General features: G+C 46.5%; 1 protein-coding gene across 1 annotated transcript; it reads right to left on the reverse strand.

Moving 5' to 3' along the window:
• Window positions 1-602: 602 nt before the first annotated feature.
• On the reverse strand, window positions 603-12,143 carry LOC126534606 (uncharacterized). Its single transcript, XM_050181879.3, has 5 exons — window positions 12,026-12,143; window positions 9,868-10,009; window positions 8,411-8,556; window positions 4,098-4,227; window positions 603-907 (listed from the first exon to the last, which is right to left on the reverse strand). Exons 1-5 carry the CDS (start codon window positions 12,063-12,065, stop codon window positions 664-666), a joined length of 702 nt encoding a protein of 233 aa, XP_050037836.1. The 5' UTR covers window positions 12,066-12,143; the 3' UTR covers window positions 603-663.
• Between the last annotated feature and the right edge of the window lie 2,230 nt (window positions 12,144-14,373).

Below are 14,373 nucleotides of genomic sequence, written 5' to 3' on the forward strand. Positions count from 1 at the left end.
CTTCATACAGATGGTTCCAGCACAAGCAGTCATCTAACCTTAAAGCACAATGCTTTATTGATGGTTCGGACGCTCGCTTTCAGCTTTTTTTTTTATTTAAACTTGTGCTGTTTTGTGTGTTGTATGGGTGATTTCAACGAATGCATGCGCTGTTCGCTTCACTTTGCTCAACGCTTGTAGCCTTTGCCTCGAGGGGGCGCGAGCCATTGCAACGAGCCACTTAAGGTGTTCTTAGATTTAGGTATGGCACGCACACCTCCCATCGGTAGTGACGCTAATCTGGCAGCGCACAACGCTCATGCCAGCCAGCAGGGGAAGCCGAAACGCAGCCCCGGCTCCGACAGCGCGGATCTAGCGCCGCGTGGACGGTACGCACGTACACTTGGCATCGCCTCTTTCGAAGTCAAACACACGGCCATCACGGCCATCAAACACATCACCATCCACACGAGGGCCGCCCACTCACGCCGATAGCGTGACAGCACGGCGACGGCGCCGCCGACGGCAACGGCGGTGCGGACGACGCGAACACGTCTCGCGAGCTTCTGTGTAATTTGCCGTCGAAGCATAAATTCCTCCTCTACGACATTTGCGTCCGCGTCGATACGTTACGAGTTCGATTTATTGGCGCATTGATCTAAGGACAGGTGCGACGCGAGCAGATCAGCCTTGCAGGGCGGCGCCCACTTGGATGAGGGGCGTGAGCACAGAGCGCAGGCTGGCGTCGCCGGGCTTGTCGTCGTACTGGATGCCCTTGCACTTCTCGCCCGACCGGAATCCGGTGCACACGGCGCCCAGGAGCTCGCCGGCGTAGCGCGTCAGCACTTTCTGCGAGAACTGGAGCGTCTCCGGCGGGCAGGTGGACTCGACCGCCTTGCGAACGCATTCGTCCAGCTTGTTGTACTGGCTGCGAAAGCGAAATCACGTTGATAAATCACTGTCACGTTGATAAATCGAAAGGAAGCAGTTATGTCTAGAAGGTACTGAATCCTGTTATTGTAACTAGCCACTCGTTTGCAGTGCAGTTGAATAACCCCGCGCGCACAGCGTTCGCTCTCTCCCTCTTTTCCTCCTCCTCCTCCTTTCCCTTTCCTATAACCCAGTGTAGGATAGCAAACCGTACGGTGATCTGGTTGACCCGCCTGCCTTTTCTCTGCTTGAGTTCTTCCTTTCCCTCTCTTGGTCAAGGCCTCGTACTTGTTTATGTAATTTCTTTGACGTTCTAGTGTATTCCTGTTTCCGTAATGCCTGATACCTGTAATACCTCGTCAAGCCTGATGAATGGCTTTTTGTCTGTACCCATCAGGCGTCTGTGATACTGAAATAAAATTGATTGATTGATTGATTGATTGATTGATTGATTGATTGATTGATTGATTGATTGATTGATTGATTGATTGATTGATTGATTGATTGATTGATTGATTGATCGATTGATTTTGTTATCGTCTTCCCACGGCTCTTGCGTGCGTGTTCGTGAGCACAGTCTTTTCCATTAACGAAGGACGTCATTTGTGCGTCAATGCCAACCTTAAAACTTTCTTGAACTCCCCAGAAACAACTTTTTTTGTTGTTTGTACGCGAAATATTGAACCGTTGTCACTGTAGTGTAAACTATACTTGTTAACACTTCTTTTCTTGCGCGCATACGAATTACGAGAAAAGTGTATAGCCAGCGCTGTCTAACAGACATGAAAATCTCCTTCAACAGAGCCAATGAAAAAAGAAATTCGTCTGTACTTCCGTCTCGCGTGCTATACAAATGAGGTAGACATTTTGCAGTGTGTTACTGTTAGTGCACGATTCCTCCATTTACCATGATATGGATGACAAACCGAGACACCAGCTCTGTTCAAGTTCATTCCACAGTAGAGGCCACGGACCTACCACTTCAAGCGCACTGTACATCACTTCTTTCACATGCTTATCTATCCCTGTGTCTACCAAAAAATCTTTTAAGATGTTCTCTTTTTACTGGATATGATTCGTTCGTGATTATCTTCACTATTAATTTTTTTGATTTCTCGTGTGTGTTATCATTTTTTTCCCTGCAGAACGTAAAGAAATGAAAGGGATGAGACATTTTCTGCCTCAATCTCTATAGAGCAGTCAATTTAGAAAAGAACAAAGCAGAACGTGCTAAAATACTTGGGTCATGTCCAGCTAAGCGGAGATGTGCGTTCAGATCCGTACGAAATTTCCAAGAAAGTGTGGCGTCATTGTTCAATCTTTACTTTTCTTTGAGCTTTTTGGTTGTCCGTGATAACTGATGGACACCGTGTGTTCGCTACACGATTACACGAGCATCCATTATCACGTCGTTTATCATGTTGACATTTATATAACGCGCGTCATATAATATTACGACCATTGTGATCTCGGTATTCTTTATCTCCCCCCCCCCCTTGCACTTGTCCAACCATGAGCACTGAAGTCATATATTCATTACAGCTACAAAGTTACTGAAAGATCAAAGGATTCCCATAGCCCCGCCGGCTTGTATTGTACAGTCGGGAGGAAAAATACACGTGTAGTGTCGGGAGGTATCCAGGAGCAGCGTCTTTGAAGCTCCCATCCCCAGCTAGCTTTCCCATTCACACCGATCCAGATCCGGTTTGCCCAAATTGTCTCCATCAACCTAATTGCTTGAAACACATCATTTTATTCTCTTTTCACATTGCTTAGATTTCCGCGCACGCACGCACGCACGCAGGCACACGCACACACACACACACACACACACACACACACACACACACACACACACACACACACACACACACACGCACGCACGCGCACACGCACGCACGCGCACGCACACGCACACGCACACACACACGCACACACACACACACACGCACACACACACACACACGCACACACACACACACACACACACACACACACACATTATGTTTCAACGAACACTCAAATTAGTTTAAAGCTTGCCTGTGGTAGATAGCTCAATTCTAGTTTATGAGCCGGTCTTCTCGAAGCGGCGGACAGTACATGCACAAGAAATTGAAATGCAAAATTGACTAATTAACAAGAATTCACTAATTAACTATTGGCCAATTATCCTATGTCCTATATTGCATTGTTCAAGACATCCTTCATTTGGGCTAGATGGTGCATACTTGAATTAGGAAGGAACAACGCCAACTAACACGATCACGAGAGGAAGAACGACACAGGACAAGCGCCTGCACTTGTCCTGTGTCGTTTTTCCTCTCGTGATCGTCTTAGTTGGCGCTGTTCCTTCCTAATACCTGTGTTGCAATTTACAAATTCTAGCAGCGGACTTCGCAAGGCGGATTCACTTGGAACGAATTCTCAGGACGACACCAGTTTCGATATATAAATTCCCGTACTTTGCGGAGAAATGCATTGTCGTTTCAGTTACTTGTGTGCTTCAGTGCATATAACGACGTTTTTTAACAAATTAGCTTCAACGCCAGTGCACTTCTCCGCAAAGTTCGGGGAATTTATATCTGGAAACTGGTGTCATCTTGAAAATTTGTTCCAAGAACTCCACGGTTAGAATTTGTAAATTGCAATATGCGCCATATTGTAATTAGTTAAAAACTAATTAGTGAATTTTGAGTTATTAGTCGATTTGGCATCTCAATTTTTCGTGCAAGTATTGTCCGCCACTTCGAGTAGACCAGCTCATGAACTAGAATTGTGATATCTGCCACAGACAACTTTTAAAGATTGTCGAAAGTGTTCGCTGAAACACCCTGTATATATATATATATATATATATGTACGGAACGGCACCCCCTCACTTGCAGCACACACACACGATTTTTGTTTCGCAATACGTGAAATTGATTGATTGATTGATTGATTGATTGATTGATTGATTGATTGATTGATTGATTGATTGATTGATTGATTGATTGATTGATTGATTGATTGATTGATTGATTGATTGATTGGATCACTCACAGTGAAGCACACACAAGACGCCTCGTCATAGGCGACTGCTTTCCTGTCTCGGCAGCTGGGGTATGGGATACGCATGGCGTACAGCCCACTATCGTTACCGCGAGTCCATGTACGTGCATGCAAATGTCCCGGTAAAACGCACTGACCAGCAGGCGCCTGCGATCCGTTGTTTAGGCGGCAGCCGCGAGGCAACGTCCAGGTCAGCGATCGTGTTCTTGATGCAGGTGCTGAACGAAGAGCCCACCTTATTCAGGCAGGGCGCGTGTTTGATGAACTCTGCGTACAATGACAAAAAAGAAAGAATGTACCATCGTGGAGACGTTCAAAACAATGCAGTACGTGCAACGCGTTTCTGCACGCATAGCCACGGAGCACGTTCTTACATATTAAGGGTAATAGGTGCTTCTTTAGATGAAGTATTCAATACCGATGCAAGCTTTATTACTTCGAACAGTTTTTGCCAGAACAATTGCTTATGTAGGAGGGAAACTTACAGGAGCGCACAAATGGCCAGCTAGGTGTCATGTCACGCCATGTCACGGCATGTCACGGCAATTTGTGCGCATATCTGCCCCCGTAAATTTAGAAGAGATGGATGCTACCTTTATACCTGACGAAAAAAAACAGTACAGCCAAGCCCTTGTGGCTGTTACAGTTATTCAGAGTAAAGATCAGGGATGACTGTCTTCAAACTCCAGATAAGATAGCCAGTTTGCTCAGGTGCAGCAGATACCGGGTGTGTGTGGAAACCTCGTATCACCGCTTTCGCCTTGGTGTGGCCAACACAGAGCACCTTCTCTTTGAAATCCACCGCGCAAGCGCCTCACCCTGCGCGTGGGGAGGGCACTGTAAAACTATTTACACCCTTAAAAGTGAAAAGGAGTGTAAATGTGCCTCTAACTCACACCCTTATGGTGTCACTTATATAACTCACATCGTAAGGGTGTCATGAGAAGCCAACAAACAAAGACACCAAGCACAACATAGGGGAAGTTACATGTACTTACTAACTGAAATAAAGAAATGATAAATTAATGGCAATGAAAGTGGATGAGAAGAAAGAGCATCGCAAGCGTAATGCGAAGACGTGGGATTGTTCCCCACCTGCGGCAAGTTGCTTTTTCTTCATTCACTTTCATTGTCATTAATTATCATTTCTTTAATTCAGTTATTCTTTTCATTATTATGGGGTTTTACGTACCAAAACCACTTTCTGATTATGAGGCACACCGTAGTGGAGGACACAGGAAATTTTGACCACCTGGGGTTCTTTAAGGTGCACCTAAATCTATGTACATGGGTGTTTTCGCATTTCGCCCCCAGTCAGTTAGTCAGTACAAGTAATTTCCCCTGTGTTGTTCTTGGTGTCTTTGTTTGTTGGTTTCTCATGATACGATTAATAAAAATCGGGCCCCTCGGTGTCTATAACTCCCCCTAAGGGTGTGAGTTATGGACACATTTACACCCTCTTTTCAATTTTATAAGCATAACTTATTTGAGAGTATGGTGGACGAAGACATAGTCCACGTGCTGCCGGAAGCATGTCGCAATGTCACAGAACGATTGGATACCGCGTAGTGGAAGCTCAAAAGTTGCGAAAGTATTTCCCTACGCGGATAATTATTTGGTGCTTTAGACGGTAGCAAATGCACCCTTAACGATACTGTGGCGGAAGCTGCGGGCTCTTTTACTGAATGCTTGTGCCATTTTCTTCTAACCGTGCGAACTCCACTGGACAAACGCCTGAGATTTTTTTAATCTTGAGACGGAGGCAAGTCACATGGATTACAGCCCTACGTCCACGAGGCAGCAAGACATGTCAATGAAATCGGCTCATCCTAAGTTTGCAAGACGAGTCACTGCTTTGCGTGTGTGTGTGTGTGTGTGTGTGCGTGTGTGCGCGTGTGTGCGCATGTGTGTGCGCATGTGTGTGCGTGCGTGTGTGTGCGTGCGTGCGTGTATGTGTGTGTGTGTGTTTTAGGGCTGTCCTTACGAAACCTTGTGTTGTCACCATTCAGTCCAGTTTCACGAGCCAAACTGGGCGTTTGACATGTGTTGAGTACCGGTACCTTGCCTTAAGCTAATTTGCAGAAAAAAATGCCGAAGTCGGATAACAAAAGCTGGCAGCGGTGCTGCAGGTTCCCGTGATACCAGCGTAACAAAAACGAGAGACAAGAATAGCAGTTATGCCATACTTGCGTCAGATTAGCCGCAACGTAAAGCGCGTAGACAATAGGGTTTGTGTGAAAGCCATGTTCTAGGCATCTGATAAATTCTGAAGAATGTGCCGTCATGCGAACATTAGCTCAATGCTCGAGACAACCGTTTGTCACTAAGCATAAAGACAAGTTCACGCGGTGTGGTGAAGGCTCTTTGTAATCCGTTATTCTGCCAGAGACAGTATGTATAAGTCCGAATAGGGGGGCGGTGGCTAAACGAGCGTCTTCCAGAACATAGGTATAATGTAGAAAAAGTTCTTAACGTGCAAATTGGGGTGCATTGTCGCGATTGTGGTTGTCGGCCTGCTCCTTGATCAAGCACCGTCTAATTGCGAAAGGAAACGGCAGAATTATAAGAGAAATCATTGAAGCGCAAAAAACAACTTTGAAGCGAGTTAACAAGCGTGCCAGTGGTTTTGCCCTGTGCCTCGAGAAAAAAAGATCGAGATTTGCTATCGCAAAATACGTGACACGTGCGGTGAGATGTTTCTTGCAGGTTCCATTTATTTATTTTTTTTCGCCTCTCTTGTCTTTTCTTGTTTTCTTTGTGCATCGGGCTTTTATGGCTGGGGAAATAAAGTTCGATCGTTAGCTCAGCGCTGTCTGTGTCCGTTCTGTTGTCCGTGTCTGATGCGCCGAGAAAACACCGAAGATGGTACACAAAAAAAAAAAAAAACTGCGCCGATCCCAGACACAGTGTAACCCGCACTCGCGTGGGTCACGTGGATCGCCTGATGGAGCTCTCCGGATATTGTTAGGCATGTGCACAAGGGCTATGCTGCATAACGCGGTGCAGAAGATTGAAAGTCTTAAACTTGCATTCTTCACCGATTCACGAAACTTTGGCTTCACGTAGATTGCGACATTTGATCTGGGCCTGCATAATTTAATTCTCCGACTGTCGTGTTCCCGGTGCAAAATAACGCACGATGCCATCTACTGCTAACGGGAACACACTAACGAACGACTCCCATTTTGCCGCCGGCGTTCCAGCTGCAAGTGGCGGATGCAACTTCGTCAGTGAACTTGCGTACAAAGGTGTTGCGGGGCCACCAACCACAGGTCACCTTCCGCGTGGCCTGGTAATTGTAAACTAGCCAGAGGGGAAATTTTTCCCACGTGCTCTAGACTCGCATCTTCCCTTTAACAACAGGCCGCACTATATACCTCCCTCACTGGCGGTGTTCGACGCAGGACTCACGTAGCAGGCCTTCATTATACCACTGTCCGTCTCATAAATGGGCAAACTTGAAATGCCACACAACTTTTCACCTTCTTTCTTTTTTTTTTTTTCCTTTACCAATCGTTGGCACATATCCAAAAGCTCGCCGCGCCGATGAGTAGCAACCTCATTCTCCGCGCACGCCGTCGCATCCACCATCGGCTTCCTTATTTTAAGCAAGCAGGAAAGTTCTAAGAATTTCTCATCGAAAGTAATTTCCCAGTCCTATTCTTGCTAGTAGTGTGCAGGTACGTCTTCTGCGGGGGCGTTCGCGTAAACGCGACGAAAAAAAATGGATTAGGTCGGCTTGTTGAGCTCTGACTTGACCTGCATCGCGCTCAGGGTTTCGAGGTATGGTGGAAGCCCCTCTGGGTACGACGATAACTCTTTAGACTAACCGGTTCCGCAGTAAACGGCCTATGACTTAGTGTCCTATTATCATTCTGTTGATGCTACAATATATAAGAAAAAAAATGATGCACCTAAAGAGCCTTTGAATGGCTCACGCCACACTCTGCAGCTAATCCATGTAATCCACTAATCCACTAATCCATCCAGCACCGAATTAAATTAATTTAAATACAGTTTGCGCTGAAAAATGTGCATTGATGGACTACACAGCTGGGCCGTTACGTTAAAGGACCGCATCATTCCAAGAGGGACCCCTGCCCACCGATAAGTCATGTGCGACAGCTTGCTGCTATACCACTTCAGGGACGAAACCATCCATTGGTTCTAAGCACCTCAGCTGACCTAAAGCATCACAGAGGCTGCCTTTTATTTACTTTTACGAAACCTTTCCTTTTTTTCCTAAAAAAAAAAGAAGAAGACATCCGTATTGGAGTCCAAATTGAAGACAGCAGTCTTTTTCTCGAGAGCGTATTTTTCGCGCGCACCTGTGAGAGTTTACGACAGCCGATACTAGACGAGGTAAAGCAAGACTTCGCAACAACGTTGCGCCACTGATCGCGGCACTGCGCATCTAGACGAACCTGTAATTTTATTTTTCTTAGCTCACCCTTGTGGTACTCGGACGACGTGTCGCAGCGATCATGGATCTCCTCTTTGACGTCGTCCAGGAAGATGTTGCCCACGCCCTGTGCGACGCTGCTCACGCACTTCTTGAGGTAGGCTCGGCTACAGGTCTCCGAATCCATCTGAGTCCTGCGTGGCATCGGATCGCCCGAGAAGGAGCGAGAGGCGGGTCAAAAGATGATCGTCGGGGACACGTTCGTTTACGAGCAGCCGGCGGTAATTTCTCGCGTCCTCAGCCTTGACCTATATGCTAGGCTGATCAAACCAAAACGGAACGCCCCGAGTTGTGGACATCGAAGCCCATAATATCGTGTATATTTTAAGAAGTCGAGTGCAACGGAACAAAGAAGAAAGGACGCTATCACCACCTCTTCATAATGACAGTCAACTTCGTCCAAGATACGGGATATTCCGCCATCGGGTGTCCACAACCCCCGGTGCTCGGTTTTCATTGCATCCGCCATATATAATTTGATGGATCTTGGTATACGGAGACGACCGACAGCTTTCCCACCCATTGCGGTAGCTTTGTGGCTATGGCTTCGCGCTACGGAGCTCGAGGTCACTGGTTCGATTCCGGTCGCGGCGGTCGCATTGTGAGGGAAGCGAAATTCAAATACGATCCGGTGCCAGGCACTCGCGGCTGTTTAAAAGAAAGGCCAGGTGGTCAAAATTATTTCGAAGGTATGCCTCGTAATGAGATCGTGCTTTTGGCGCGTGAAGCTGAGAACCAGATTAATCTTTCATTCGACAGCTTTTGACCGCTGCTCTTGGCTGTTCATACAACCAGACGGCCGCCTATATTGGCTCTGAGCATCACGCATCATGGTCCTTCTCCTTTCCCTCAACCCCTGCTGCCCCTCTCCCCATCCCGAAGTGCAGACGAATTGCCTATCTGCCCTTTCTTTATCAGCATAACCAAAAATTTCTTTGTCGACCGCTGAAGAAATTGGGACATCGCTTTAGGCAAGCAGCGGCAGTGACTGAGAGTTGACTTCTGCGCCAATCAAAAATGTAAATTCTCGCTCATTAGACTAAGAAGAATCCGATAGATTGCGTGCTTCCATAAAGCAGAACGCTGTGGCGTCTGCCCGATTCGAAACACGACGCGTGTCTTGTTTTGTCGCTGCGACTACGGAACCGCGCGATCATTCCGCTCCCGAAAGAAAATCTAGGCCATTTCCATCGGAAATCGCTGAAGACGACGTGTCCCTCGATTTCATACGTACGAAACAGACGAGAAGGTACGAGTGCAGATGTGACATTAAACAGCGTGCACCGTGACACGTGCCACCTTTTCGCCAATATTTGAGCGCTTTTGGCCGGAAGGGCAACGTTTTACCAAGGAACCTGTACACCAACACCCAGTCTGACGTGGTGATGGTTGAATCACACGCCAGATCTTCGGAACGCTCGTTCGACAAGAAACCAACCACGTACTTGCAGAATGCTGCCAGATCCCCTTCGGTTTCCGGAACTGTATTCCTGGTGGCGAACACGAACAGGTCAGCGGCGCACTTGTCCAAGGAGTGGATGTCGCACTCATCGTCCGTAGGAGCAGCCGAGCCCTGTGCGACGAGAGCTGTGCGCATCAAGGTGAGAGTTACATTCAGTATTGCCTATTGAAAGGTGTCTTGGCAACAGAATGGCAAAAAACATTTGACGCTAATTAAGTGTTGTTTCTATAATAAACTATTTGTAAAGGGCGTCTGCCTTTAGCAGTGTCAATCGAAGCTGATTGTCGCTTATGAACGCACTTCTCCAGCTGAGTTTCGACAGGGACGACCCAAAATATGTGTTCTGGCACCCCTTTTCTCTCGTCTTGTTATGCATATTGTTCTGCTAGTCAAGCCAACTTATCTGCACCTGTGCTCGATAAACACAGCTAAGAAGTGGCCCTTGGCATGTGTTGTCGATTGGGTGGATCATAAGTCCTGGTAGATTGGTGATGGTTTTACGTTCGAGGACAGCCGAGTGATGCTGCCTTCACCCAACTTGCCTGCAACCAGTTTTACCAGCACAAAGTTTTCAGCGACGTTGTCGCGTTCAACCCAATCTGTCTCCTTAGAGCAATATGATCACAATCTGACTCAGAATGACAATCATAATCAGAATGTGCACCCATTTCTCTTTCGATTTTTTTTCTTGTAACCACTCGGCCAAGCAGCGAACACTGCACAGTCTACAAAAAATGTATTTTTATCATAACCCATGACATGTACTTTGAACGATAAAGTCAAGACTAGGAAACCATTGTGGAAATACTGAAAGCTAGTAGCCCTACACAAGTATGTTTGTTATCGTGGTTAAATGTCTCTACAAACGAAAAGAAATAAAAAAAGTCACGACCCCTGTAAGCTGTACCTATTGCCGCGCAAGAGGCCACTCTTGTCTACCACTGCGAGCGCAAACAGACCAGTGAAACCAGCGTAGAAGAATTCAAATAGAGTTCAAGTAAGCCTAGATGTTGTCAGCTTGACAAATTTTAAAATTAAGTTTTGTGGCCACATTGTCATCTAGTGTGTTCCTAAACCGGTGGTACTAGCGTTCGATGGACGTGGGTTGCGATTTCAATTCATCAAAACGCAATATTATAAGATTGGAGTTCGCATAAACGTGGGTTTTTTTTTTAATATTTTTACTGCAAGGTGAACAAAATGCAGATTTCACGTCCGCACTTAGTCGTACAACTATCTTCCGTTGTAATGCACATCATACCTAAGCTGGCTTTGGCCCTGTTAGGGTGTTGTCGTATGGTCATTGTTGTGTTGTCTTACATCCCTGTTGAAACGAAACAAACCGAGCAAGCGAAACTCAAGCGTATTCTACCGAGGTGCTAGAGCTTATTCCAGCGAGGTCTTCCTTTGTCGTGATTGTACAGTTCCTCGCGTAACAGCGCCGCTTTGGTGGTATTTTTGTCATGCTATAACTCCTCTCGGAAATGATATCCGATTGATATCTTTGATAATGTTAGATTTTCGTTTCTTTTTCTTTCTTTCTTTCTTTCTTTCTTTCTCCTTGTTTTGCGGCTGCCTATACCTTTCAGTATCGGTAATTCTGTTTCGAATCACATTCATACATATAAACAAAAAAAACTAAATACTGCAGCGGCTATGTGGTTATGGCGTTCTGCCGCTGAAAACGAGGTGGCCTGTTCGAATCCCTGTTGCGGCGGACGCGCTTCGGTGGCAACTCATGTACTAGGCGTTTGAACTCCAGATCGTTGTGAGGAACTCGGAGCCTTCCACTATGGCGTCTTTCGTAACACTGAGAAGCTTCAGGACATTAAGCCCCATAATTAATGTTCAAATGCACCAATTAAATATTTGAAAACAAAATTGCTATATTTACAAGGAACGGACTTTATTCGCGGACGTTGACACCGTTGCGCTCACCACTCAATGCGCTGCCGTGTGTGCAGCCTATAATTCGCGAAAAACTTCGCTCAGAAGGACTTCTGCACATCCTCGCACCATGTCTCACAGTTTTAGGCTGGAGCCACATGGTACAGTGCCACGCAGTACAAATGAAATGCAGCCTTCGGAGGTCGCCTGTCCGATGAACACCGACTGCGAGAACGGTAAATCAGCACACTTACCGACAAGAAGGAAGCCGAACATAGCGAGACGCTGGGCCATTTTCGATAGGCGCGACCTGCAGATGTAATCCGCGAGCTTCTCTCAACGATACTTCGCCGTCGGCGAATTGTCAGGGCGAGAAGACCGGCCTATTTATATATGCGGGCACGATAGCGGACGATTACGGTGTCGGCCGTGCGTAGCCTGAACGTGGAAGCCCTTGTATACTTAAGGGACTTAATGAGCCTCGGAGCTCGCCGCTTGCTACTCCCTACGGGAGACTGTTCTTTCTTTCTTTCTTTCTTTCTTTCTTTCTTTCTTTCTTTCTTCCTTTCTTTCTTTCTTTCTTTCTTTCTTTCTTTCTTTCTTTTTCTTTCTTTCTTTCTTTCTTTCTTTCTTTCTTTCTTCACGCGCGTATGTTCGTGAACGTATAGCTTTCACGAACGTGCCAACTTGGAGGCAAAACGCAGAGGCTCCTCCTTTTCCTCACCAGGAAAGTAAAGCGCTCGCTTCCACTTTCAGATAAACACATCCCGGTGCTGTGTCACAATTGCCGCGCAAGAACTTCAAAATGTTATCTAATCCGCAAGAAAACACAGAACAAAAAAAAAGATATTCTCTGGGTCGACGAATAACAATGTCTTACGCTGTTGGACACGAAGAACCGTTAACAATTCCGCGCGCATTATCTGCAACATAAACTCACTCGCTAAAACTGCAGGCGAGGTTGCCCGTGTGTTTCAGGCTCCTTGAGACTGGTACGATGACCTCCAAGTGTTTCTGTAACACCAACGTTTCCGGCCTTGCTTTCAATGCCGTTCGAGGCGTAAACAAACCACAGAAGTGTGTGCTTTCTGACGCAAATAAGTAGAGAGCCTGCGATACCATATGAGGTTTGTGAGCTCCTGCTGACAAACCCAATGCAATGGCTGCTCATTTTTGTGCTTCTCAGTATTATTGTGACTCTGAACTACAGCACAACGTTCCAGATCTGCACTGACAGACCGCTCTGACGCTATGATTGTTCGTAAGATGAACTAACAGTCTGATGTTGAACTCATTATTTTCCAAGAAGGCGAGCAAATGGCAAAAAACAGCGCGTCAACTAAAATGTCTGTAAATTCCGCCCCATAACATCAGAATGAAAAGATGTTTTTTAACACGTGATTCTTAGAATCTTACACACGAAGTTAGGTTTAGGTAGGAGATTAGTTAGAGAAGCTAGAAGCTAGTGTCCCTGCTACTACATTTCACTTGTGTATGAGCTGAGTCATTGTGAAGGTTGAAAATTGCTTTAAAAGAACACTGATTAACACGAGAAAATGAAAGAACAAAACCGTGGACGACGTGACGTCACACATTGTTTTAGAGTGAGTAGCACCGTTACGTCCTTCCCGTAAAACTAATGCAAATAAAAAAAAAATCCAGCAGGACCCATCTCACAATCGATGGCGGCGCCATTGCAATCAGCACTGAATAATAATATATGGGCTTTTACGTGCCAAAACCACTTTCTGATTATGAGGCACGCCGTAGTGGAGGGCTCCGGAAATTTCGACCACCTGGGATTCTTTAACGTGCACCTAAATCTAAGTACACGGGTGTTTTCGCATTTCGCCCCCATCGAAATGCGGCCGCCGTGGACGGGATTCGATCCCGCGACCTCGTGCTCAGCAGCCCAACACCATAGCCACTGAGCAACCACGGCGGGTAATCAGCACTGAAGTTAACGTACCGATGCACTGTTATGCAACCACCCAAACACGTGATGTATCAGGCGCGTGTGCAGCCGTTCTGCTCTCCGGAGCTTCCCTCCGGACACATCTCCCCGCGGTGTTGGGCTGCTGAGCACGAGGTCGCGGGATCACATCCCGGCCACGGCGGCCGCACATAAATGAGGGCTAAATGCGAAAAACACTCGTGTACTTAGATTTAGGGGCACGTTAAAGAACCCCAGGTGGTCGAAATTTCCGGACTCATCTACTACGACGTGCCTCATAATCAAAAAGTGGTTTTGGCACGTAAAACCCCATAATTTTTCTACATGTCCCTGCGTAAGGCGTGTGGCCATATATATTCGCACGTGATTGTCTTTTGAATACGCGTCACTATATGAGGTGTGTTCGACTTCGCCCGGCACCGAAGAGATTTAAATTATTGTTTTTTGTTTTTGTCATCGAAAATCGGCACATACCCAGCGGCTGATACCACGTGACCCGAGTTGGCGCGAAAGACGTTCTATGAGGAGTAGTGGCACGTTCCCCAATGGCACATTCCCGGCGACTAAAGCTTGCGTGAAACGGGTGCCCAAATTAGAACCACCTGCCCCCATCCATTGCCTACATAGATGATTCTGTGGCCTTCAAAG

This window comes from Dermacentor andersoni, chromosome 7, assembly GCF_023375885.2.
Source record: "Dermacentor andersoni chromosome 7, qqDerAnde1_hic_scaffold, whole genome shotgun sequence".
Taxonomy (NCBI): Eukaryota; Metazoa; Arthropoda; class Arachnida; order Ixodida; family Ixodidae; genus Dermacentor; species Dermacentor andersoni.